This window comes from Caenorhabditis briggsae (assembly GCF_000004555.2).
Source record: "Caenorhabditis briggsae complete genome, chrIV, whole genome shotgun sequence".
NCBI lineage: Eukaryota > Metazoa > Nematoda > Chromadorea > Rhabditida > Rhabditidae > Caenorhabditis > Caenorhabditis briggsae.
The window spans coordinates 13,090,788-13,118,353 of NC_013487.2; the positions used below are offsets into that span (position 1 = coordinate 13,090,788).

At 38.4% G+C, this 27,566-nt stretch overlaps 4 protein-coding genes across 4 annotated transcripts in view; all 4 read right to left on the reverse strand.

The window, feature by feature from the left end:
- Positions 1 to 3,008: 3,008 nt before the first annotated feature.
- On the reverse strand, positions 3,009 to 6,103 carry CBG10727 (the record flags this gene model as incomplete). The annotated part of the gene is made up of 8 exons (XM_002634422.1): positions 3,009 to 3,182; positions 3,236 to 3,340; positions 3,384 to 3,467; positions 3,517 to 3,801; positions 3,892 to 4,029; positions 4,081 to 4,191; positions 4,629 to 5,945; positions 5,996 to 6,103. The coding sequence occupies 8 exons, from the start codon at positions 6,101 to 6,103 to the stop codon at positions 3,009 to 3,011; spliced, it is 2,322 nt and encodes a 773-aa protein (XP_002634468.1).
- Positions 6,104 to 11,261: 5,158 nt separating this feature from the next.
- On the reverse strand, positions 11,262 to 14,270 carry CBG10726 (the record flags this gene model as incomplete). The annotated part of the gene is made up of 7 exons (XM_002634421.1): positions 11,262 to 11,758; positions 12,560 to 12,620; positions 12,668 to 12,772; positions 13,260 to 13,343; positions 13,393 to 13,692; positions 14,105 to 14,206; positions 14,250 to 14,270. The coding sequence occupies 7 exons, from the start codon at positions 14,268 to 14,270 to the stop codon at positions 11,262 to 11,264; spliced, it is 1,170 nt and encodes a 389-aa protein (XP_002634467.1).
- Positions 14,271 to 15,161: 891 nt separating this feature from the next.
- Positions 15,162 to 19,970, reverse strand: CBG10725 (the record flags this gene model as incomplete). Its single annotated transcript, XM_045236099.1, has 10 exons — positions 15,162 to 15,365; positions 15,421 to 15,525; positions 15,575 to 15,658; positions 15,708 to 15,986; positions 16,054 to 16,191; positions 16,245 to 16,358; positions 16,407 to 16,776; positions 18,401 to 19,517; positions 19,743 to 19,804; positions 19,855 to 19,970. 10 exons carry the CDS (start codon positions 19,968 to 19,970, stop codon positions 15,162 to 15,164), a joined length of 2,589 nt encoding a protein of 862 aa, XP_045094342.1.
- A 6,221-nt stretch (positions 19,971 to 26,191) lies between these two features.
- CBG10723 overlaps positions 26,192 to 27,566 on the reverse strand; it is a gene marked incomplete at both ends in the record, with an annotated part of 4,355 nt that continues 2,980 nt past the window's right edge. The window contains 4 exons of the mRNA XM_002634419.2: positions 26,192 to 26,434; positions 26,476 to 26,686; positions 26,726 to 26,837; positions 26,880 to 27,006. Coding sequence (XP_002634465.2) covers positions 26,192 to 26,434; positions 26,476 to 26,686; positions 26,726 to 26,837; positions 26,880 to 27,006 — 693 coding nt within the window. The remainder of the gene's footprint in view (positions 26,435 to 26,475; positions 26,687 to 26,725; positions 26,838 to 26,879; positions 27,007 to 27,566) is intronic.

Genomic DNA, 27,566 nt, shown 5'->3' on the forward strand with positions numbered 1-27,566 from the left:
TCTAGAGGATCCCTACCCGACCCGAATTCTTTCTCATTTTTTGATGGTACGTATTGTTAACATCGGATTTACTGTTGGATAGCGGATTGGTCTCACCCAAATAAGCGTATTGTGGAAAGTTAGTGTCGATCAAAAAATTGGTTCAAAATCGGATTTCATGAGAAATGTTTCAAAATCCACAAAAAGACACGTGAAATCAGAGAAAATTTGAATTGTTTCACTAGGTACACAAAATCGGTTTGCCTACCGATTTTGTGCCTGGTGGTACAATTCAAATAATACTTGAATTTGGCGTGACCACTTTTTCCTTTAAAAAAGTACAAAATCGGGAGACAAACCGATCCTGTACCTGTAGAGTAAAAGAAGGCACAGAGCAACGAAAAGTTCAAAATGCAGGAAGATTGGTTGTCACCTGGATTTGAGAATACTACTACTACACTGTCCAATTTCAATTTGACCACCTATTTTTTTGTTCAAGATTATTTTCAGATCCGTCAAATAAACGTTTCTATAACTTTGACTAATTTCTGGAATATATTTAGGCACCGCAATGAAAGGGGGCGGGGCGACCAAATTTTTCTCCCCTTTTCAGAAATCCATCTTTGAAGGCTTGTACCGGGCGTTAGAAACCCATTATTTTTTTGGTGAGAACTTGTCCCTATGTAATCGACTACGCTGAATCCAATGAAATTATCAGTTCTTCGATAACTTTATTATTTTGATTCGAAAACTTCGAAAAATAGAAGTGGGACTGACAAAGTGGACTAAAAGTGCTGGATGGAAGTTCGCGCCATTAGATTTTTTAATGGATTCTGATAGTTTATGAACTGGGGGATTGGATTTTGAAATAAAATCAAAATTCTAACGACGCCCTTGTTTCACAATTTTCAGCCAAAGTTCCAGCTAAAATAAATAAAAAATTTCAGCGATGACCCCAATTTTTTTTTGCATACTATGGTAAAACTAAGTCTTGTGTATACTTCTGCCAATTTTCAGAAAGATTGGATACCTCTAAGTAGTTTTGATACTCATCCGAAAATTCCAAACTTTCAAAATTTTCAGTTTTTGGAAGTTTTGAAGGTGACACAGGTGAGCGCCACCGATTTTCTTTTCACCATAAGATTCTACGCAAAATTTGCCACTAAGAGCAATTATAATTAAAAAATTCTATCGACGCCCTTAATGTGTTATACGTCTGTTTCCTTATCATTCACAGATCAATTTCTTTAAAACATAGGAAGAAAGCAACACCGGAAGAAGGCAGCAGGCAGCGAAGAGTCGCACATTCATATTTTCCCTCTAAAGCTACCACCGCGAGTGCAGCCGTGGCCGACTGGATAGTGGGTGCGCGCGCCGATCTGACGCAGGCGGAGGTTCGGGTCTCTCTCGCGTCTAATAGCTTTTTCTTTAATTTCCTTCACGAATTTTCCGCGCCGCAGTATTGCAAGCTTCTAAACCCCGCCCACTTTTCTGCGCACCGCAAAAAAATGAGGAGAAAGTCAGTACATTGAGGTCTGGTACAAAATGGTGTGTAACTCGGGATTGAATGAAGATTTTTCGCTGAAATTTTGGGAATGGACTTCTGTAAAGTAGGAGAAGACAATCCAACAATAAAAACTGGGAAAAATCTATTTTGAAAATTTTGTTGTGGTGCCTAAATATATTTATTTATTTATTTATTTCAACGAAGGGGAGAAAACCACTAACACGTGAAATGTCTATGAAACTAGGAGATATAACAGGGACATACATTTGTAGTAATTGGGAGATGAAGGAAAAACCGAGTTAGTAATTAGTTGAATTCAAGACAAGAAAATGTTTTAGATCACAGGATAATAGTCGATTTTTGAAAGCCACTGACGAGGGCTTCACCGGAAACACTTTGGCGGGTAAAGAGTTCCAACATCTGATTACTCTATTAGAGAGAAATTGAGAAGATATTTTTGTTGAGTTTTTGATAAGTGATTTGAGATAGTATTTGTGACGTCGCAATGATCCAGAATGATTAAATATTTCGAAAATTGGAACCTCCATGATAATTTCTTTGGAAACAATAATTTTATACGTGTAGACCAAATCATTATAGAGCCTGCGATACTCCAAGGAACTTAGCTGACATTCTTCCAGTGCTTCAAAGTATGAAGTGTATGCCATCCTGAATTTTTTGAAAATTCTGAAAACAAATGACTTTTGCACCGATTCCAATTTTATAATATGATCCTTTAGGATTGGAGAAGTGACTATCGTTCCATATTCGAATAAAGGGCGTATGTAAATTGTATAGCATTTTATAAAAACACTCCACGATGCGTTTTTTAGAACTATTCATACAGAAAATTTCTGAATAATAAAAAGGCAAGACGAAACTGGACGAAAAGACAAACTTTTCGAAAAACTTTTGTTTTTTCTGTTAACTCTGTTCTTTTTGTACATAAAATTTGAGAAATTCCGGTTGTCAGGAATGAGAAAAAAATTCTTCAAATTTCTACCGTCTTATATCTCTCATGGAAACCGCTCAAAAGGCAGGTATACGGTATACTTCTATTCGAGTATTTATGGTAGACTAAATAAACTGCACAGGATTTTCTGATCTAAAAATTTGAGTAAAAATGGGTTTCAACGCATTACTGAAATTTTTTATTCAAGTATTAGAAGAGCTCTTTTAATACAATTTCAATAGTTTTCAATGTCTCGCCTCACGCGATGTTTCAAAAATACTTTTCACACAAATTTTCTTCTTCAGACTTCTTCTTGCTAGCACTAAAAGTTATGAGGAATTTCTCTTGAGAACAAGCAATATGATGCTGAAATGATGCCTGAGGAAAACATTTTCAACTTACAATGAGGATATTTTTGCATATAAACACTATGGGCGTATGTGATGGCATTCTTTCTGTTTCATTTTGCTCCTGTTTTATATAAACGAACTACCCGTAGAACTTTTTATTTTCACCCGTTGTAGTAGGAAATTAGTTATTTGAAAAGAATAACTTTAAGGAGGAAAATGGTTATTCAAATTGATTGAATGATTTTAGTTCTTCCCATTCCTTTGTTCTCCCGTTTCGGTGGACCCATTCCATGATTTTTTTAGCATCCCAGCTTACTTGAGGAGCAATCTTGTTGGCGCACCATCTGGCGAATTCGAGAGCCAAATTGGAAAGGTGTGGAGTTTTTGAGATGATCTAAAAATTGCGAAGTAGAATTTCCAAATGAAGTTTTAATTTCGATGACATACAAGGTCCAGACAGGCGATATCGTATTCTAACTCCGCATACTCCATTTTTTCTTTTGCTCGTGACTTGGCCGATCCAGCTGAATTTGTTGCTTTCTTCTTCTCTTCCTGAAAACATTTATTGTTTACAGAAAAGTGACAATATACTTACTTCTCCATAGTTTTTAGCTGTTTTCGCTGTATCCGCATATTTTTGTGACTTCTCTTCAAAGTCGTTTCTCTTTTTGTTTAGTAACTGAAAATAGTTTTTTTTGATGATATACAAAAATCTACCTATATCTCACCTCCCAAGTTTCCTGAACCTTTCGTTCAGTTTCTAAATCGACACTAGTGGAAAGCAATTGACGCTTTTGTGCTTGATATGCCTCGATGGGACTATTGTCAACTCCTCTTTCCATGTAATTATCCAATTCTAAAGCAAACACAGCTAGGCGTTCATCTGATTCGATTCCTTTAACTTCTTCAACCATCTCAATAAATTCTAAAACTCTCGCATTCATTGCATCTTTTTTGTTTTGTGCGCATTTCTTAGAGTAGTCGCAATTCCTATCCATCATTTCTCGACGATTCTGAAATAACATTATTTATATTGGTTACATTAATTCGGATGCTTCTAAAACTAAATCATTGCTACGTTAATCAAAGTTTCAAAACCTCACTTTATCTTCAACGTTGGTCCTTTGTCTAATTCGTTTTTCTTCTGTCGTATCACCTCCACCAAGTTGTTTCAAATACTCCTGATTCTTTTTAACATACTTATGGAGTGATCCCAAATCAAAGAAATCAGGAGGGTATTTCTGGAAAAATGAATTATGAGAAAACTTTAAAGAACGTTTACACAAGAGAACCTGTGCACCGGACTGTTGGATGGGAGGTGAATCGACATTGTACTGGCTTTCAGAATCAGCGTTCGATTCGAATGTGGTAGCATTCGAATTGCAGCTCCCTTGTTCAAAGTCCTAAAAATATGGATGTTAAATATTTTTGAGAACCAGGTCATGACCCAAAAAATCTAGGTCACGATCTAAAAAATCTAGGTCACGATCTAAAAAATCTAGGTCGCGACCTAAAAAATCTGGGTCATGACCCAAAAAATCTAGGTCACGATCTAAAAAATCTAGGTCACGATCTAAAAAATCTAGGTCACGATCTAAAAAATCTAGGTCACGACCCAAAAAATCTAGGTCACGACCCAAAAAATCTAGGTCACGAACTAAAAAATCTAGGTCACGATCTAAAAAATCTAGGTCACGATCTAAAAAATCTAGGTCGCGACCTAAAAAATCTGGGTCATGAACTAAAAAATCTGGGTCATGACCTAAAAAATCTTGGTCATCAATGCGAATATCGACATATATTTTAGCGTTTCATAAGGAAGATAGCCATTTCAGAATACCTGGGTCATTGGAGTTTGCATAGAAGCTGAGATGCTCTGGAACACGTCGACTGGACGGGAAAGCCGTTTTTGTTGATCCTTGAGAGATAACTCTTTTCCATCCGATCTGATTTTTCTTTCCAGGAGAGGACGTTGATTGTTGGAGTATGGTGCCCAACGTTTTCGCTTAGCAGAGTGACGTGGGTTTTCCTCAGTCAGGCTTGGCCGTGATTGGTGTTTTAAACTAATACCATAGTAGGATGACCATGGTTCACTAATTCCAGTTCCAGAAAAATAATCTTCGGTAGTGACTTGATGCAATAAGCCTGATGTTGTTTTATCCAGATCACAGTATTGTTTTGGATGCTGACGATCAAATATTTTCGAGTCATTACCCCTGGACGGGTGAGCAGGAGCGTAAAACGGATATTGGCTGGATGTTGGCACCTGATATTCCATTCTCATAACTTCTGGGAAAACCACATTGGATGGCGAGAATGTGGAAGGACTCGACTGATATTCACTATCTATCATTGATGGGATTGCCTCAGTCGTGCTTGACCATGATTGATGTTGGAAGTCATTGCCGTGGTCGGAAGAGTTTGATCCAACAGTTCGATTCTTAGGGATCGGTAACGGTCCTGAGAAGATTTTATCGTAAGAATCAAGTTCCAAGTCGTCGGGTACATGAAGAGAATTTTCTACTTGTTGTGACAAGTCTGCTACGGTTGGGTCTTGCTGACTGTTGAAGTCTCTTGTCCTGGGAGGTCGAGCCGGAGTGCTGGATTCCTGCTCCCCATCTTCTGTTTCCATGACTTCTGGGAAAGGTGAGATTTCAATATCCCCAATACCATTACAGACGTTGGATGACGAAGATGTTGAAGGACTTGACTCATATCCACTCTCTGTACTTGGTACTTCATGATCCATAGTCGTCTCATTATTTGAAGAGATAGTCCCCGGTGGGTCATTTTCAGAAATGGCCGGCTCATTATTCATCATCGAAGAGGAAATTGGTGCAGGTAAATTCCCAATGCTTGTTTGAGATTCATCATCATTCAGAAGCTCGGTATGTAAAGGCATCAAATCTTCTCTATCTGGATCAAAGTCATAGATCCCATGTAAATCCCAATTTTCGTGATTACTCGCTCCGCGATCTTCTCTACCATCATTATCAGTATCTGGACGGTATTCATTGAAATCATTACTGTCAGCTGGCCTAGTTGAAAGGGCATTTAAAGTCTTTGATCCTATATCTTCGTCTATTAGCTGGTCAAGAAAATTGAACCAATCAGCCAGATAATCATCCTCAGATGTGGTTTTCTCAGCTTCAGAAGGCTGAAATATGTAACAATTAACAGGTATAATATGGAACTTTGGATTCTCACCAGGGCAAAAGTGACCTCAGAAGCAAAATTTCTTTTTCTCCCATTCAGTTCGGCGATCCTTTGATCAATTATAGCGTCCGCTTCCTCAATTTGAGCGACCGCTTCCATTTCTGGAAGTAAGAGTGGTTTGCAAACCAAAAAATAAATAAATATTAGGTTGGCTAAAAAATAATGAGTGGCGTGTTTGTCGGAACGTATTTCTCAATCCGGAGAACATTTTTGCTCGTCCTTCTTTTTATTCGAAAGAGCGTTTTTTTGCGCATCGTTTGATATATAGTCTCAGTTTGCCATTCTGTTTTTTCAATTGGGAATTCCGTTTAGAAAACGTTGTTCCGAAAAACGCGCGGGAAGGTACAAACTTAAGTTGGTCAAAAATGCCGCGCAAGCTCTTAGTTCTCTCTCAAAAGTATTCAAACAAGCTTTTCTATAAAAAATTTATTCGTACGCTAGTTTGACCGTTTTCATAATGACGATGAAAGCTTGGAAAACCGTGAACACACCGTTCGACTAAAAATCATTGACAGTGAACTGCTGAGAGACTTAAACGAGTCGGATCCTTGTCAAACGACTCGTTGTCTTTCAGAACCGTTTTCTTGTACTAATGGTACCATTGAAAACCATTTGCACAAATTGGAAAGTCGAACAGTTGCGGAAGTTTTTTCCTACAACCACTCCCTCCTCGCATTTATCAGAACTATCCTTCTTTTCTCGAAGAATATCCGAAACAACTCGAAATGAGAGATATACGGAAAGAAAGTAATGCTATGTGTATGGTGGAAGAGCAAGGGTCTGGTATGTTTTGAAGTTCTGGAAAAAGGTCTAACAGCCACTACTGAACTCTATCAATGATAATTGGGCCAAATGCAGCGAGCGTTGAGACGTCAAGGTGTGAATACACCAACGACAAAATTCCTTCATGATAATGCTCGGCCGCATGTGTCAAAAGTCACTCAGCAGAAAATCGAGGAAATGGGCTGGGAAGTTCTCCTTCATCCGCCAAGTAGCCCTGATTTGGCACTTTCAGATTTCCAGTAATTCATATCAATGCGACCCTCATTAACCGAGAAACACTTCAAAAGCCTCGTTGAGACCGAAAAATGGTTTAGTCGCCTACTTTGGGTCGCAGCCAGTGGGGTTCTTTCACAGCGGACCCCATTCTTTGCGCGGATGTTGGCTACAAGTAGTTGATAATTATGGCAAATAGCTTTTGAGTTAATCTTGTCTACTTCCTTTTTTATGAAAAATTCAATTGATCATAAAAACAACCATTATTTTTTAGCCAACCTAATACAAATATCTCAACTAATAAGGATTTTATATGGAAAGACTGTTTTGCTCATTAAAAATATTTTTAAAAACCGTATCAGACGCATGTGACTCCCCGAAAGAAACCGTTACGTGTTCTGTCACCTCCCTTATCGTTTTTTTGTTTATCACTATCACCCTCTTTAATCAACCTAGTTTTTTTGGAAAGGCAAACAATCTGAGTAAAAAAGTGGAACGGCTTACTTGTCAGTGCTCCAGGAGAAGGATCAAAGAAAATCAGATAAGTGCAATCCGAGGAGTGAGTGTAAAATCGGGGTGATGTGTAGATCTTTGTTTAAAAATTCATGAAAAAGTATCCTCGGAACTCTATTCCACTGGAGAAGAACCTGCAAACAGTTTTTTTTTTGCTCAGTAGAGAAAAACAGAAATTGGTCATGCATCTATCTTTTTTGTTCATCACTCTCACACTCTCTTATCAAACTAGTGTTACAAGCAAAGGCAAACAACCTGAGTAAAAAAAATTGAATAACTTATTTCTCTATACGGTTGTCAATATTGTAGAAATTACGATTTTTCTAGTTTTTCGCCATATTCATATTTCAAGAACTATCAGGGCTCACATATCACAGAGACAAACCAGGCTGCTAAACTTTGTGAGGTCTCTGTCATTTTTGAACGTTTGAAAGACTTTTCAGCACTCAAAACATTTCAACAATTTGCCAAGAATTCCTTTTTTTCACAAAAAAAAAATTTCAGACGATAAAAAATTTCCTGGAAAACGAGTTTGGAAGATTGAAGAAGATTAGGAATGCTCGTTTCTGGTCAAAATTCAGCGCTGAAAACACTTCAAGAGTCTGTATTTTGATATCGGAACGGGGCCTAGATATTTTTGAAATTGTTCGGTTAAGCATGTTCGAAAGTAGGTCAGGACAAATTTTCAGCAAATTCTAAGAAGACCTCTGGAAACGTTCCCTTGCCAGGAAGGAAAATAATGAAAAGCTTATCAAACCTCTCGTCCACTATCTCGCATTTTGTTTAACACTCTCACCCTCTCCAATCAGCCTAGTTTTTTTTTTGGAAAAGCAAACAATCTGAGTAAAAAAGAAAAATTAAATGACTTACTTCTCCGTTCAATGGGAATCTGGGACCACGATGTCGTCAACAATTCACTTTTCAGGTTTCCAATGCCAGATTCTGGAAAAACCAAAATCCCTGAATTAGTCTAGGGTGGAGTAGTCAAGAGGATAACTACTGGAGCAGGCGGTATTTCCAAAGCTGTTCCGGAAAACGTCCGAAATTTGTTGAGGGCGACACTGCGAACTTTTATCTATGTGGATGTTGTTATCACCTTTGATATGAACATATCAAGTTTGATAGAAATTGTTTTTGACTCACCTCAATGTTATCGTACCCGAATAGATTGTTGCGAGAATAAGTTATCACACGATTGTGATAGAAGAATAACCAAGGTTGAGTGGAAAACAACTGGAAGTAAATTGAATGCTAATCTGATCGAAACCATTTTTATAGAAAGAAAGAATGATCAAGAAACAATATTCTTAGTTAGCCCTCCTCCTAACGTCCGAAAATTCTAAAAGCAGTTCCGTGTTCAAAATTCGTAAAAATTTGACAAAAAACGCTTTAATGGATTTTCATGAAATTTCGCGAGTTCGGGCTCATTTTTTGCTGAAAACGTTTGAAAATATCTAAACTTGAACAACATTTTATGCGACCCTTTTAATAGATGGATCTTTCTAAAATTAGATGGTCTCTCCTTTTTAGATGGTCTCTCCGGCAAGTACTGTAACCTAAAAATGTTTTTGTTTTTCGTATCGTTTCTCTTGTTTCTGTGCTTTTTCAGTCGATTTTTTAATTATTGAATCCATTATTTTTCGGCTTGTTTATAGAAAATTGACAGAAAATTCGACCGAAATCCGTGAAAAACGAAAAAATTAATTATGAAAATAAAAAGAGCTTTAGGTTTCTGTAGTTGACGTTGTGGGACCTTTGGTCCGGGTAGGCAGATGGTCCGGCCTGGCCCGGCTCGCAACATTAATAAAATATACCATGAAGATAATTATCGAGAAACAGTTTCAAGATAAAACAGGGAAAAAGGCTAAGCAAACGTTTGAGCAAAAAAGGATACACTAGCACAAATCACAAAATATTTCCAGTCAATCAATGAAATGTTTGTACATATAGAAATATGAGGCTGCAAAAATAAACATGAGAACTAAATAACTTCCTCGGTGGGTCTTGTTGTTCTAATTCGAAATCTCTGTAGAGATAACATACTCCGTATCTCTTGATTACTTTTTACCGTGTTTCGCAACATCTGATTTTTCAAGAGAATAGCCGTGAAGTGGCAAAAATGGCAAAAAAGGAGGATACTGGTCTGATGAAAAACACAGTCACACATATATGAAGCTTCTTTATCAAAAAAATTATAAAAGTGATGGAATAATGGAAGTTCATAAAATATAAAAGTTCCGCCTGAGCAAAAAAATTTTCTCCTAAACTGTAAACTTGAAAAAAAAACCGGTTTGGCCTTTTGTAAATCAGCAGCAAACGGCACCAAAGATAAAAAATGTGTCAAATGATATCTGGAAGAAGAAATGTCGCAATTGAACAAGCAAACAAATACGAAAACTTTTTGAACCTATTCAATCGGTATCTTTTTCTCTCTTCTCCCTCTTCTCTCTCTCTCGTTTTTTTTTCTTTTTTGCCTGTCTCTTCTATCAAAATTATTTGAGCAAAAAAAATTTATCAGTCCGGTTGACGACCTGTTCTCTTTCACAAAATAAGGATAATTTCAAAATGAAGAGGTAGGCCAGAAAATTAAAAGATCTATTGAAAATGAAGGTCCTCCGGTGGCAACACTGTACAGATCGCGGCAGAGGCCGGCTCGAAAGTTGCCGTGGACTAGACAGTCCGTTCTTTGGAAAATAAGTTCAGTAACAAAAAAACTACCAGGACCACTACAGCGCCTGATCCTACCTAACCTAGAAATATGTCGGATTCTCATCCGGTGCTTCTTCGAATAAGCCTTTAAAGTCTCTAAATATTCGTAAATTGAATATTCCGCCGTAACTAATGGAAATACGCGCTGTCGCACTGGCGTCAAAATATAGGCGGGAAATCTGTGAATTGCTTTCTGGCCCTGTTTTTCCCCATTCTTGTTTGGAGAAGGGCACCAGCTTGGTGAATACCCTGCTTACTCTTCGACAGTTTCATTGGCTACCGTTTTGTTACCGAATTTGCCTTTTGTTACCTTTCCCCCCTGGTTACCGATATCCCGAGCGTTGGCTCATAGTTTCCCTTGTTACCTTGATTTCCCTTGCCTGCTAGCTACCTTTTGCCTTGATTTCCCAGTTTAATAAACCGGTTGTGTTTATAAAAAGCTGTCTTCTTCTTTCGTCTCACATTCTTCACTGAATTCGCCTTGAATTCAGTGATTTTGTTCCGAGTTTCCGCTTTTCCGTTTCTCTCCGTCTCTTCTCTCTCGTTTCTTTTTCTATTCCGGACTTGTGCACGGTAGCGCGGAGGAGAGATATCCTGCCGTTAAACCTGTACTTTTTCCGACTTGGTAACAAGGGAAACTATGAGCCAACGCTCGGGATATCGGTAACCAGGGGGAAAAGGTAACAAAAGGCAAATTCGGTAACAAAACGGTAGCCAATGAAACTGTCGAAGAGTAAGCAGGGTATTCACCAAGCTGGTGCCCTTCTCCGAACAAGAATGAGGAAAAACAAGGCCAGAAAGCAATTCACAGATTTCCCGCCTATATTTTGGCGCCAGTGCGACAGCGCGCATTTCCATTAGTTACGGCGGAATATTCAATTTACGAATATTTAGAGACTTTAAAGGCTTATTCGAAGAAGAACCGGATGAGAATCCGACATCTCCGGCCTTTTCGAGTCCCGCCTCCAATGGAAGTTAGCACCAGCTAGGGGAGAATGGGAATGATACTGTGAGGGTGGATATAGGGGAAAGAATAATATTAGAAGGAATAGATATGGGGCGGTGCATCAGCATCTGTAGTTGTGCTTGGCATTGGATGAAGACTCATCGATGATCCAGGTTCATACGGTAGATCCCATGGCTCTGGTGAAGGTGCAAACTTCGGTAGAGACGAATCCTCGAAAAATTCCTTTGAATCCTTTGGAAGATGCTCACATGACATGGTACGGTTGGATTCAGGTGGTGGATCCTTCCCTGGTGACAGAACAATGCGAGTTCCTTTGGGTAATGCTCCATTCGTATGAGCAGGATGGTCCTGAATAAGATTGTTACGATGCGAGTTTTGAGACAGGAGCTCTTTTTCGCAAGCGGCTGGATTGCTTTTGTAGACAGGAGACTGTATTCCTGAACCCTTTGGCAGATGGTTCTTTTCTTTCACGCGGCATGTAGGCTTTGTTTGAAAAACACCGCCTAAGGCGACAAATACTCGATCCAAAATGCTGCGGACACAGAATTGTTCGGAAGTGTAAAGGTCCTCTGAAAAAAAGAAAGATATTTTCGGACAACCAAAAAATTGTCCCGAATTCCAAGTTTAATTTTTCTCCGAAAAGACTTTTTTGAAAGCCAAGGACGTTTGTGTATCTTTATACAGAGCCCTGTTTTTTAGCAAAGAAAAAAGAATTCGACAAAAAAAATATAAGAAGGTCAGTTTTTTTAACAAGAATTATTGCAGAAACAAACATGTGCGCATTATCTTACAAAAGATTAAATTGGTATCTCTTCTGTTTCTTATCACCATTTGACATTCGCTTTAAAAAGTGGGTGTGCGCAAATCAAAACAATGAGCAAAAATTGAGCAAAAAAGCGAACATGGTTTTTGGTTTTCGAGCGTAACTGAAGAAGAGTCACAATGGTGCAAAGAGTCACAATGTGTAAAATATGAAATTCAGAAAAAAGGTGAAAATTACTGTGTAATTTCCGGAACGTTAAAAAACAATTTTATCCCACGCTTTTGGGGTCGCTGAGTAGCGACTCAGCACTTTGATATCAAGCTTTAAAAAACCTAACACCAACATACCGTAGTACAGTATGTTCGCATTTGAGCAAATTTACCCGATATCCCAAAAAACAACCTAGGAATTGAAGTGTCGAGTCCCCTTTGATGCAGATAACTTTTATTAAAGCAAAAGTAAGTTAAAAAAAACGGTTAACAGAAATTCAAGATTTCTCATTTTAAGAATTCGGATTTGCTTTCCTTGAGCACGCCGGTCTTGATTTTCAACGTTCTCATCAAATCATTTTCGGAGATTTCAAAAATCGCTCTCTCTACAAAAATACCCTTTTGTTTTATAGCGAATTCCATTGATAAATTGAATAACCATTCTTTTTGAAATATGATCTGAAAATCGAACAAATGAAATGAACAGTAATTTGGTTCAACCATACATAATTGAGACAGGCAACATCGTAATCCAACTCGGCGCTGATCATTTCTGCTTTTGCTCGTGATTTTGCCGATCCTGCTGAATTGGTTGCTCTCTTCTTTTCTTTCTGTAAAATTTCATAAATATTTAAATAAAAACTGTTAGATAACTTCATGAAAACCCAAACTGTCAACTTTGAGCCAATATTCCTCATTTCCTGTGCAAGGTATCAAAAAGTGGTCAACTGACAAAATGTTTATCATGATATTCAAAATATTTTTTCAATTGAGTTTTTGTAATATCTGTCACAGGGACCGAGATAAATTGGCTTAATATTGTGAGTTATGGAAGTTTTTCTATTAGAAGTGTCTATCTTCCTTATATATCAAACGCTACACGCATTTGTAGGTCTTCACGTCCGGCTGTCATTTTTTGAAAAGCTTGAAAAATGAATATAAATTGACGTGACACCTTAATAAAAAGTGAGGAGTAACAAAATATATTCAAAATAGAAGGCGCACTAGCTTGCTGGTGGTAAATAATTTTAGAAAGAAAAAAAAACAAACGTTTGTAAAATCTGTAGTTTTGTGAAAAGTAGATATTTAAAAACTAACGTCTGGAAGGTTTTTTGCCTTTATCGCTGATTCTTCATACATTTCTGATTTCTCCTCGAACTCCTTCTTTTTTTCATTGAATAGCTGCAAACGAGAAATATTAGGAATGCTGCTAAAACTATGAATGTCTCACCTCCCGAATTTTCAGAATGGAATTATCATTTTCTTTGACTTCGTTTACTTTTGAAATGAACAGATGTTTATGTGCTTCATAAGTGTTCCAATATACTTCATTTGCCGTTCCTCCTAATTTAGAATTCAGACTCAAAAAATTAGTTGCCATGCGCTCGTTTCTATTGATAACTTCATCTAATAATTCAACTCTGTTCGTCTTTTCAATCAATTCTAATTTCTTCTTTTTTGTAATATTTTCCTTATTTTTGGTATGCTTTTTTGTATATTCACAGTTTCTATCCATCTTTTTTCGGAGATCCTGAAAAATCCATAATGAAGGTTTTTGGTGTTCAATTTTTTCGGATACCGTTAAACATGTATTAGAAGGGCCTGCTCTTCTATTGTTCTAAAAGTACCTACGGAGGGCCCTTCTATTACAGGGGTCCTCCAATTGAGTTGAAACTATTGATTTCACCAAATTTAGGCAAGTTCTTGAGCCGAAAAGAGTTTTTCATTACATTTTTATGAAATTGTGTAGTTTGCAAAACTTTTATCACTGACAATTAAATTTTAAATTTCAAACGACATATTTTGAAGGGGGCCCTTATATTAGAGAGGGCTCTCCTAATGCAGGCTTAGCGGTAATTTAAAAGTTGAAACAGAACAGTAGAAAATGTATTTCGAAATCCTGAATAATCGTTTCTGAAAATATCAAACTTTCGAATACTCACTGAATCTTCAACGTCTTCTCTTCGCCTCTTCCGTGGTTTTGTGTCATCATCTTGTTCCAATTCTTTCGAAAACTGGTTTCTTTTCTCGACGTATCTCTCGATCTGAATTTCATAATACAAAAAAATAAATTCAAGAAATACATACGTTCATCGGCGAAACTCCCATCATAGAAGAAGTGCAACCAACACCAATGAACGAATGATAAATAAAATGAAATTTTTTTTCGAGTCGATTCGTTTTAGAGTGAGGAATACAAGACAACCATTGGGAAACGTCAGTTTGTTTCTCTGTTGCCTCCTCTTTCAATGATAGCAACAAGTCTGAGGAAAAAATGAATGAAGCAAGGGTTTTGCTGAGTTTCGAAGTAGTTTTCATAAAATATATATGTCTAAGTTAACTCGACTGTCAGCTTGTAACTTGCGGTCTTAAGTTGTGCGGGTTTTGGGTAGGGGACGGATATTGGTCGGGTTCTGGTGGAATGTTGCCCAAAAACGACTGTAGGACATGGTCAGATTTTGGTAAGAAATTAAGAGTTGAAGCAATACTAGGTTAAAAACCTTGTCAGAAGTATTTCGGAGTTTGATAGCGATCTTAACAGGAATCTGACAGGACCAGAAGTTGCCGGAAACGTCTGAGAGTCTGCTGAAAGGTATGATTACCAACAACACAATTTTGAGAGGACCCTTCTAATGCAGGTTCAATTTACTTCAAGTTTCATAACGTAGGAAAGCCAGCCTTCTACACAAATTTTCTTCTTTAGATTTTATCGGAATTGTCGTAATAGGAATTGATAAGGAATTTCTCTTCCTCTGATAGTGAGGAAAATTTTTGATTTTAAAGCTAGCAAATAGTTTTCTCGACGATTCGACATATGTGATGACAATCTTTCTGTTTCATTTTGGTTCTGTTTTTTAAAAAAAGAGCTACCCGCATACGTCTTTATTTTTACCCATGCATGTTTCTTGCTACATAAAAATACTAGATCAAACAAAGAATATGGTTATAATGGTTAGGACTTGAATTATTATGAAATTAAAATGCTATTCTATCTATAAGTTAGTTGTATAGGTTCGATCTACGGAGTTCCGGATTTGCTTCCACGAATGATTTGAGTTCATCCCACTCTTTTGTCTTTCCATTTCGATCGACCCATTTCATTATTTCCTCAGTGTTGGAGCTTGCTCTCGGAGCAATCTTGTTGACGGATCTCCTAGCAAATTCATGAGCCACAATCAAAAGTTGTGCTTTTTTCGAGATGATCTGAAAATTTAAAAATTTAATTTAATTATTTTAAGTGTCAATATCGATGACTTACAAGGCCAAGACAGACTATGTCATAATTTATCTCAGCAAATTCCATTTCTGATTTCGCTCTTGATCTTGCGGAACCCGGTGAAGCTGTTGTCTTCTTCTTTTCTTCCTGGAAGAACTTGACAGTTTATGAAGATATTGTAGGTCAAAAGGCTCACTTTAGAAAGACCCTCGGCGTTTTTTGACGCGGCTGTATACTCTTGTGCCTTCAATTGAAACTTGGTTTTTGCTTGGCCAAACAACTGAAAATAGTTAGTTCTGATGATATACAGAGATCTACTGATGCCTCACCTTCCAAGTTTCCTGAACCTTTTGTTCCGCTTGTGAACCAAAACCAGTGGACAACAGTTTTTTTGTTTCATAAGCCTTGCAGTCACTGTTATCAACTCTCCCTCCTAGAAAATTATACAATTCCAATGAGGAAATTGCAACGCGCTCGATTGATATGACTTCTTCCATTTCTTGGACTTTCTCAATAAATTCCAATATTACATCGTTGATTGCATCTTTTTTCTTTTTAGCACATTTTTTGGAGTAGTCGCAATTTCGATCCATCTCTTTTCGGACACCCTGAAAGCACATTACTTTTATTTTTTGTCACTTTAAATTTTCAAAAAACAAAAAATCAAATACTCACCTCATCCTCAACGTTGGTACGCTGTCTAACTCGTTTGGCTTCTGTCGTATCGCCTTTTCCCATGCATTTCAAGTACTTCTCCTTCTTTTCATCATATTTTTGAAATGATTTCAGACTGAGGAAATCGAGAGGATGTTCCTGGAAAAAATAAGCATGAAAAAAATTTTTAGAGACAGTTTTAGAGAGAGTACCTGTGCATATGACTGTTGCACGGGAGGTGAACAGACAGTTTGTTGTTTTTTGGAAATTCGACCAGTCTTCCTAGCTACCGTGGCATTCAAATCGGAGTTCTCATGTCTAAGGTCCTAAAAGTAATTATGTGAAAACTGTTGAAAATGGACAGTTCAGAATACCTGGATTACTGGCTTTTGCATAGAATCAGATATGCACACGTTTACAGGGCTAGAAAAGCATGCTTGCTGATCACTGCAAGGTAACTGTCTTCCATCCAATTTACACTTTTTTGCCGGATGATGGAACTGATCCGAGGAATTTGGCGATGAGCGCTTCCGCTTAGCAGAGTCACTTGGGATTGCATCAGTCAGGCTTGGCGGTGGTTGGTGTGGGAAACCAATACCATAGTAAGATGACCACGGTTCACTAATCCCACTTCCAGAAAAATCATATTTGGTAGTGACTTGATGTAATGATCCTGATGCTTTCTTATCCAGCTCACAGTATTGTTTCGGTTGCTGACTATCAAATATTTCCGAGTGATTTGCACTGGAAAGGCGATCATGAACATACAACATACAGTACTGGCCAAAAAGGTATTCGCAAATAGTTTTTTGAGAGTAACTTTGCTGAAACTTAAGGGATCGATCTGATATTTTAAGACAAAGTTTAAAACGGTAAAAGAAACTGATTCAACAACAAGAATAGTCAAAATTTCAAAAAATTGAAAAAAAATCGAAAAATTCATGAAAATTGCAAAAAACCGGTAAATGGAACTTTGACTTCTGAGATCTAGGATAGACCGGTAAACGAAAAATAATAATAGAAAATGAATAAAATAGCTTTAGTACTTCGTTGGGAAGCCTTTGGCGTCGATTACCGTTTGACATCTTCTTGGCATCGAGTCGAGAAGGGTGTCGATGACAGACATCGGGATGGCCTGCCAGACATCTTGGAGTTGGTCGAACTTCTGGTTGGCATTCGAGGCACGAACCCCTCTAAGCTGTCTCTCGACATGCTCCCAGAGGTGTTCGATCGGATTCAAGTCCGGAGATTGACTTGGCCAGTCCAGAAGATCCACGTGGCGGCGTCGGAACCACTCCTTGATGTGCTTCGAGGTGTGCTTCGGGCCGTTATCCTGTTGGAAAACGAACGCCCGGCCCACAGTAGACCTTGCCCAGGGTCTCATTGTGTTCTCCAAGATGTCTTCATACACAAAGCGATCCATGATGCTTGTAATTCTTCTCAGCGGGCCGATTGAAGTCCCAGAGAAGCAGCCCCAGACCATCACCGATCCACCTCCATGCTTGACGGTTTGGAGCTGGTAGCTGGGATCGAACCGACATCCAACCGGACGGCGAATCCACTTGATACCGTCAGTACCGAACAGATTGAACTTGGATTCGTCGCTGAACACGTGATTAGCCCAATCCTGACGTCCCCAGTGGAGATGAGCTCTGGCCCATGCTACGCGGGCGATTCTGTTCTTCTTGCTGATCGATGGTTTCTTAGCTGGCCGTCGTCCATGGAGTCCAGCATCTTGAAGACGTCTTCTGACGGTTCTCAGGGATGGTGTGACTTCATTTGGAGTCTTCACGACCATCTGAATGTCCGTAGAACTCCTCTGGGGATCCTCTCTTGAAACTCGGACGATGTTCCGATCCATGTTCTTCGACGTGATACGCGGTCTTCCAGGCGATTTTCGCTCCACCAAGGCTCCCTAAACATTTTTTTCCATAACTATACTATTTTTGAATATTACCTCATCCCGAAACTGCTTCAAGATCTTCTCGATGGCACGTTTAGTAACATTGAACTGCTGCGCCAAGAGGTCCTTGGAACATCCACTTCTGAAGCCGATGACGATGGCTTTACGGATGTCCTGAGAGATGTTTTTTTTTCCGAGGGGTCTGGCCATGTCTGTAAACAGTTTTAAATACATAGGAGCCAAAACCAACATTCTTAGAAACCATAATATCCAAAAATATAAAAATATGAAAAAAGTGAAAAAACGAAAAAATTGAAAAAATTGAAAAAAACAAAAAATTTCTGAAAATGATGCAATTTCCTTGTACGCAATTTGTCGTCACTATGTACGACATGCACAGTAAAATTTTCAGATCGATCCCTTAAGTTTCAGCAAAGTTACTCTCAAAAAACCGTTTGCGAATACCTTTTTGGCCAGTACCTGTCATTGGCTGGACGTCGGCTCCCCATGTTCCGTCTCCATAACTTCTGTGAAAGACACATTGGATGGCGATGATGTTGAAGGGCTGACTGATATCCACTGTCTGTAATTGATGGGATCGCCTCAGCTGTGCTAGACCATGATTGATGTTGGAAGTCACAACAGTGGTCGGAAGAGCTTGGTCCAACAGTTCGATACTTAGGGATCGGTAACGGTCCTGAGAAGATTTTATCGTAAGAATCAAGTTCCAAGTCGTCGGGTACATGAAGAGAATTTTCTACTTGTTGTGACAAGTCTGCTACGGTTGGGTCTTGCTGACTGTTGAAGTCTCTTGTCCTGGGAGGTTGAGCCGGAGCACTGGATCCCTGCTCCCCATCTTCAGTTTCGATGACTCCTGGGAAAGATGTGACAACAATACCATGACAGACGTTGGATGACGAGGATGTTGAAGAACTCAAGTGATATCCATTCTCTGTAATTAGCACTTCATGTTCCATAGTTGTCTCATTATTTGGAAAGAAAGTTTCAGGTGGATCATTCTCAAATTCCATCGGTTCAACGGTTGTCTCATCATTATTTATTGGAGCTGGTTCATTCTCAGGAAGCATGTTTACAGCATCATAAGGTAGCATGCCACTGCTTGTTTGAAATTCGTCATTTATCATGCTCATCATTTCCTGCTCTTCACCACCTTGATCCATGACATCTGGATCCAGTAAGTTTTCAGATGTGTAAATAACATATTCCAGGTTTGGATCAATATCATAATTATCATGTAAATCCACATCTTCGTGATCACTCGGACTGCCAGCTTCTCTACCATCATCAGCAGTAACAATTGGAGGTTCATCATCTGGAGGATTTTCATAGGGATTATCATTACCATCTGGCCCAGTGTAAGGTACATTGAAACTGGGCCACATTCCTTGGTTTTTCATTTCATCAGCCTGAAATGTAGAAAATGAAAAAGGGAATGATAATAAAATTTGGATTCTCACCAGGTGATTGAGAGTGGCCCGAGAAACAGGATCACCTGCACCCCCTTGAAGTTGGTCGAACATATGGCTAGTGAGAGTGTCCGGCTCCTCTTGGGATGGCATTTCTGAAAATAAGTTTTTCGTATGCGCACCAACAAGGGAAAAAATTCAACCTGTGAAAAATGAAGAGATCCACTGACCCAATCGCCGTAGTTTGGACATCCCGTTGGGAGCTTGAAAATGTTGTTTTATCAAAGATTTCTTGTTTTGCTTATCACTTTCACATTCATCAATCAGCCATAGTTATTCAAAAAGACCCACAATTTGAGCAAGAAAATGGAATGACTTACTTTTTCGTTGAACAGCAGGAGAATCCATGGTGATCCGATGAATGAGCGTCGAATCAGGACGACTTCAAAAATCACTTTCCAGGAATTGTTTGTAGACGTCGAGGTTTTTTACCAGTGGTGAGTGGAATTCCGTATTTCGAGTCCCGTTAGAAATAGTTCATCCGCGTTCTGTGTTCCGCCTTCCGGGAAAACGATGTCGTTCAACTGAGAAGCTTCAACAGGAGACATTATTCGTTGATTAGTTTCTGGATAGGGTCAAGGGGAAATGTGAAGAGGATAGTTTTTTTTTCAGAAGTAAGCAAGCAAATACATTCGAAGGAGGGAAATGTATTGCGCTGTTCGTTTTAGAGTCTTTTAAATAGAGTCCTTTGAAATATGTGGACGGTGAGCACAGAAAAAAATCTTACCCGCTTACTGATAATAACACAAAAGTAGGATAAACATCGAGAGAATGAGAGGAAATGAGAATAGCTCACTTCAACGTTATCAAACTACAAAACAAGCCCGATAGTTGACAGATGGCAAGATGCTAATAGATTAGACCACAATGGTAAAAATTCAAAGACGCAGGTTGATGGGAGATAGCTGAAAGTTAAGAAACGTATTGTCAGAATTATGAAACTGACACCTGCGTGTTTGCGGACTCAGTTCAAATCACGTTAATTTTTCTACTGAGTCTGCAAACACGGGTGTCAGTTTTTTAAATTCAACAATAGGTTAGGAAAGGGCTGAGCAAGAAAGTTTAGTTCAATTCCAGTGATAGGGTACGGTTAAATTTAAGGAGAATCTGAAAAATGAGGAGTCAAAGAAACAGTTTCGGGGACACGTAGATTAAAAAGGGTCATTTAAAAAGAGGGAACGCTATATACATACAGTACCAGTAACAAAGATGTTCTACATCATGTTTATTTTCTGCCTTTTCGACCATTTTTTAAAGTTTGGAGCCCATCTGTCAAGCTTCCGATCACTTTGAAAATTCTGGAGTGTTGAAACAGATCAAGATTGAAAACTTTGCATTTAAAGAATTTTTCGAAAATTCGTACTATTAACTTTTCAGCAGTTTGCCAAAATCTGAACGACACCTGTTTTTTCACGTTTTCAGTACAAAAAGGGTTCGAAAGGGTGTCCTTCAGGAATCGGCATACTTCTTTTTATATCGTACTGTATATATATATATATTTTTTTTTCTTTCATACTCTTGAATTTTTTGTCCATTATTTTTTCAAGGTGCCTTTCTTTCCATACTTGCAAAAGGGTTTTCCAAATTTGGAAAAAATTTGTTTTTCCAGTTTTTTTAGGAAAAATTATTTTTTACTGGCACTCTTATCTTGGAAAAATTTTTGCATGACAAAAAATTGTCATTTTTTCTATTGACTCCGAAAAATTCACACATCTTGAGACTAATAAACCGGACCATGGTAGAGAAAAATTCATGGTAGAGGAAAAAGGTTGTCTAAGCAAGAAAAAAAAAAGAAAAACTAGCACAAATCACGAGAAACTTCTTATCGATAAATGAAGTGGCCGTAAGTAAACAAAATAAGAATTTTTAGCAAAAAATGTTAAAGGTTGCAAAAAGCGAACATGACTTCATCGTTTGTTGTTTCTCTGCTGCGGCGACCTCACACTTTCACATGATCCGTATCTCTCGATTGATCTCATTTACACTGTTTATTTCGTAACAATTCACTTGGAGAAAAAAGACACACCGTGGTGGCAAATAACACACAAATACCACACGGATGTGTGTGATGGTCTGGTGGAGGATGAAAGTACAGATAAGAGAAAGGCCTTATCAAAGAAAAAACAATAAGACATGAAACAATAATTGAGAAAATGAATCAGTACAAGAATGACAGAAGTTACGTCATCTGAGCAAGAAAGTTTTTTTTTTCCGATGACAATACTGGTGCAAAAATTGGAGCTGTAGAGGAAGGTGGCCGTCGCCGAAGGTCTCACAACAAAAAATACAGTAACTTAAAATATCTTCGTTATCGGTGTGGCATTGTGCACGGTATTGTGGAAGGGAACCTCGAATTGAAATTTGGCATCAAGCCAAGTTTGGAAGCGTCGTGTATCCGCGTAAGCGGCCACTAGCCACGAGTAGCTGAGTAGATGATTGGGATGAATATGAGTAGTGAGCTGAGCAGCTATTTAACCAACTTTTTGGAGAAACATGTTTGAAAATTCAAAAACCGGTACGCTGCCAAGTTATGATTTTTTGCGACAAAGATCACTTTTTGCAGGTACCACTATTCCATGCTTCTGAATTTTGGCAGCTAACGCCTTCAAGGATGAAAAGTTAGAGTTACGGCGGCAATTTTTTGGAAAGTGTTGTAAATGCGCTCAGAAGCAAAATGTCGAAAACCGTCTTCAGAGGTGCCTATTTCCATTTAAAAAGTGCGGGAGGAAATATCTTCAAAAAGGTCCTGGAAAATTCTCAAAAAATTTAGTTTGCGTTATATTTATTTATTTATTTTATTTATTGATTACGACCTTCCGTCGTGGAAAAAGAGAAAAAAGAGAAAAGGAATACAATACAATCACAAAAACACAGATACACGAATAACTAAACAACACATTCAATTAAAGTGGAGAACCGAATAGTAACACTATTTCCAAATAATAGCACATAACCATCAACACATACACGGTATTATCAGTATTTTTGACCATCTGATGTCTAACACCAGGTTCACTGATAACACGTTTTGCTCAGGAATTTTTACGGCATGCAGTACTACAAGATGTTTTTCCAGCGGAGCACAATTGCATGAAACTAAAGTTTTTTTTGAAAATTTAGAACGGAAAACCGAGATTTCGTAATTTTTCATAATTATTTTTTCGATTTGGCTGAAAAAAATAGAAAGAAGGTCGAAACTTCAGGATTTAAAAAAAAACGAAAAGTTCTGAAAATTTTACTGTAATTTTAAAGAAGAAAAAGGTGATTTGTAGAAAAAAAAATTGTGATTTTCAAAAAAATACCACGACTTCGAACTCCTTCTCTCATTTTAGGTTCAAACAATAGAGTTTTAGCTGATGAGCATTATAACGAACAGTCGAAAAAAAGAAGAAAGCAAACTTCGACTATAAGAAATATAATTTTTTTTCGGAAATTCTGAAATTTCGAAAATTCGAAAAAAAATTCGATAATACCAAAACATAAAGTCGTCATCTGAGCTGTCCAGAGAGACGGAAGTCCTTTCGGGTGTTCCTCAAGGCTCAGTTCTCGGACCGCTTCTGTTTCTCATTTTCATTAACGACATAGAAGATAACTTTTCTTCCAACTTTCTACTCTATGCTGATGACTTGAAACTATTCTCTACCAACCCAATGCATATTGAAAGTGATCTGGAAAAACTGGAGAACTGGTGTGATACATGGCAAATGAGTGTTGCACCCACTAAATGTGAAGCTATCTCTTTCTCTCATAAAAGACGTCTTAATAACACTAACAATCATTTTTCAATTAACGACGAGAGATTGGCAACTGTTCAGAGGATTCGTGATTTGGGAGTCATTCTCAATTCGTCACTGGCCTTCTCTGACCACTTCGCTACCACACTCCGGAAAGCACACCAACGAATTAACATTTTCTTTAATGTTCTCCGCCGGTCTAAAATGGATATTTTCGTAAAATGGTTTGTCATCTACATTCGCCCCATTCTTGAGTATGGTACAATTGTTTTCTCCCCCGTCCTCAAGGAGCAAATCAAGCTTCTTGAAGGCGTCCAAAAGTCATTCCTGTTCCGATATTACAAGAAGTTCAACTATCCCTATATATCTTACTTTGATTGTCTCCGTGATCACAATTTAGAATCCTTAAAGTACCGTTGACTTCTATCCGATCTAGTTTTTATGTATAAAACTCTAGTTTCCCGGGAAATTGCAATTGACCATAATCTATTTATTGTCCCGTTTCATCATAATCATCTAAGACGCCACCCATACTACATTTGCTGTACATTAAAAAATGCTTCAAAACTTTCTGCTCAATTTCCGCCCCCTTCTTCCCTTAAATACCGTAGCGATCATTTTTGACATTTTGTAGAAATTTTCTTTGAAAGCTCCTAACTAGGTTCATTTCAGTCCGTTTTGGCCAAATCTTTTTTTGATCGATAGCAAATCTCTCTGGCTACGCGGCCACTAAAAATCGTCAAAAGTTGTACTGTTTGAACCGAAATATGATAACGAACGTACAAGTGAATACCATTTTTTTTTCCGGGTTTTCCTGTTCTTCTGCCGAACTAGGGCCTGAATTAAAAATCGGGCTTTTTCATTTGATGGGTAATTTTGATAGCTACAATGAAAAAAAAGAGAACTGGATTTGGGGAAAAAATTAATGAAATTTTTTGGGGCCCATGTTTCAGGGCCGAAGGTCCTGTCCGGTCTGTTTGACCTGAGCGAGCGGAGCGACCGAAGGGAGACCAGACTAAAATATGAATCAACTGATTCCACTGAGCCAGGGCCGAAGGGCCCTGCATCTGATTCCACCTAATTGCGCGGCATAGCCGCGCCTAGCGGAGTCGGCCGTAGGCCGAGGACGCTATGTAGTCTTACTCTCCGTATTATATCCTGCTGGAACTCGCTTCCAAAAACCGTGTTCCCACCCTTGATTTCATCCATCTCTTTTAAAACTTATTTGAAGTCATGTTAATTTATCTTCTTTCCTGTTCCTAGACGAACATAATTTCTAACTCATTTGTTTAATTTGTAACACATTGATTTTATAAGTGACTGATAGTCCTGAATCAAATAAATTATTATTATTATTATATTATCTAAGCAAAATCTAAGCAAATATGACCGCATTCAAAAAGTTTTTCGAAACAGCACTAGATAAAAAATGAGTTAGTGTAACTATTTACTGTTTTATCTGCGTCTCTCGAAACTTTTTCGAAAATTAAAAAAAAAAGAGAAAAAGAGAAAAAAAAGCGAACTTGGTTTATGGATTTTTGAGCGTAACTGAAGAAGTTGGATCGGCTCCAAAATTTCGAAGAAGAATGTTCCTAACAAATCTTCCTTATAAATAAAACCCTATACGCCTCTGTTGGTCCTCATGTCATTCTGTTCGGTTTTGGGTTTTTAATGAAAGGTTGGCCACCACCAAAACCGAACCCGCGCGGCATTCCGCACAACGGCTGCGCAGCTGCGCCATGGGGACCACACCAGAAGAGAGGAAAAAATGCGTAGATTTTCAACAGTGTGAGAAAGATGACAACCATAGTTTCGGAACTTTGGCCAAATATATCTCGGTTCCTGTAAAAGATATTCAAAAATTTTGAACGCGAAAATGTTTGTCTTTATATCAGAAACATTCCATCAGTTGACAAGTTTTTGATATCTCAATCAGGAAACAAGATAATTAGGTTCAAAGGAACTATCTTTTTAAGGAGTTTCACAGATTTCAAAAGTAAAAATTCCAGTTTATTTAAAAGTGATGAAAAAAAAAATTAAAAAAGAAACCCCGTGGCAAAAAAAAATTATTTAAATAAAATAAATTTGAAAATCTAGAAAAAAACAACTACGTGAATTGGTTTAGAAACCATTGACCTCTAGGACATAAATATAAAAAGAAGAGGGAAATGAAAGAAAAAATTAGTTCTCACCTTCTCTGGGCTCCAGAGAAGGTGACCCGGGGATCGGTCCCGGGTCCTGGATTCGGGTGACCTGGGTCCGGGTGATCTGGATCCGGGTGACCCTGACCGGGTGACCTAGAACAGGGTGACCTGGATCCGGGGACCCGGACCGGGTGACCTGGATCTGGGTGACCCTGACCGGGTGGCCTAGACCCGGGAGATCTGGATCCGGGTGACCCTGACCGGGTGGCCTAGTTCCGGGTGACCCTGACCGGGTGGCCTAGATCCGGGTGACCTGGATCCGGGTGACCCTGACCGGGTGACCTGGATCCGGGTGACCATGACCGGGGGATCTGGATTGGGGTGACCTGGATCCGGGTGACCCTCACCGGGTGACCTAGATCCGGGTGACCTGGATCCGGGTGACCTGGATTGGGGTGACCCGGATCCGGGTGACCCTGGCCGGGTGACCTGGATTGGGGTGACCTGGATCCGGGTGACCCTGACCGGGTGACCTGGATCCGGGTGACCTGGATCCGGGTGACCTGGATTGAGGTGGCCTGGATCCGGGTGACCCTGACCGGGTGACCTGGATTGGGGTGACCTGGATCCTGGTGGCCCTGACCGAGTGGCCTAGATCCGGGTGACCTGAAAATAACTTTTTAAAGCAAGCCAAAAAATTGTAGCCGCCGACAGGCGGCGAAAATCGACTGGTTAGTATATAACACAAGAGTAAAGGAAAATAATTTTTCATAAAGATTTTGTAAATTATTTTCTGAATTTCCTTGAAAAGGTGGTAAATTTTTGATCCAATTGTTTTATTTTTCTAACCTATACAATATATACAAACTAATATCATAACATTTCAAAAGTTCACAAATCCGTGCAAATATCCGTCCATACATGCCGGATTTTTTCAATTCCATGTGGTGATAAATGCAATGGATCCGTCCAATAAGAGAATCCTCGATCATCAAAATATCGGAATGTTTGGGTGGAATTGTTAAAGAATTCGGGTTCATAATCCACCAAAACACATTTTCCATTACAATCCTTTATTAGTTCTGCATTCCTTCTTCTTGCCATTTCAAAATTTGCTGGTTTTATGTAGAGGTTCTGGAAAAATGTGTGTCTGTGAATCCAGATGTCTCACTTACATCAATAGTTTCAAAATCCGTATGATTTCTGATCAATGGGACTATTTCCTCTATGACTTTTCGATTGATTCTTGGAATTGCATCCAAGATGTAAAGCTTGAATTTTATATTGGCGATGAAATTCAGCATTTGTTTCTTCATGGTCTGATAAATGGGATCTTTGTCAAAACTAGTGACACCCTTTGGGAATGGATCACCGATAGACATGAATCTGAATTTAAACTTTTTTTCTGAAATGTGGGTCAAAAACCTCGTAAATATGAACGCATAATCTGGATTCTCCTTTCTTATCCTCTCCTCGAAATGAGTGAAATTTCCCTTACAAAGTTCAGTGTTCCCACTTGGGTAAAGGGGTTCACAACCTACAAATAATAAAGATGCCCCAAAATACTCCTAGTCCCTACCATAAGCGGCTCCTTGCATGATACTTTTTGCCTTGTGGCCACACTCCTGATAGAACATTCTAGCATGATTGGCTGCCCAACTGTTGCCGATGATAGCGATTCGATATTTTCCAGATGGGGAGAGACCCTGAAATATGAGGTTTGATATGGGGAGCAAATATTTAGGCCCGAAAGTTTCATGATCTTTGTCAGGAGGTGTGTAAAATAGAGTTTAGAATTTTGAGAATCATTATTTGTAGGAAATTCGAAATCCATTTTTTTCAGAAAATTCCAAAAATTTCGATATGCCAAAAGTCCGAAAATTCGGACCTTATTTTCTAATTTTCCAGAATTTCGAGGAAATTTTGGTTTGTTCAAAAATACCAGAATATCTGACATTTCAGAAATTCCAAAATTTCGAATGATTTCGAGATTTTAAAAAGTCAGAATATTTACAATTTTATTCTTCAAAAACTTTGGACTTTTCCAAAATTTAAAAACTGGATCATCTCGCAATTTAAAGGGGGACTCCGACCAGAGCTTTTGATTGCATTAAAATGTTTGAAAAGTTATGTATTTTCCTAATATTATTGTGAAAAAAATATTTTTAAAAACTTGAAATCTACGAAAATGTCGTTTGGAGTGAGAATTTTGCTTTAAAAGGTGGCGAATAGGAACAAGGATTTGGATTCCCGCGTAGCGAGAAAC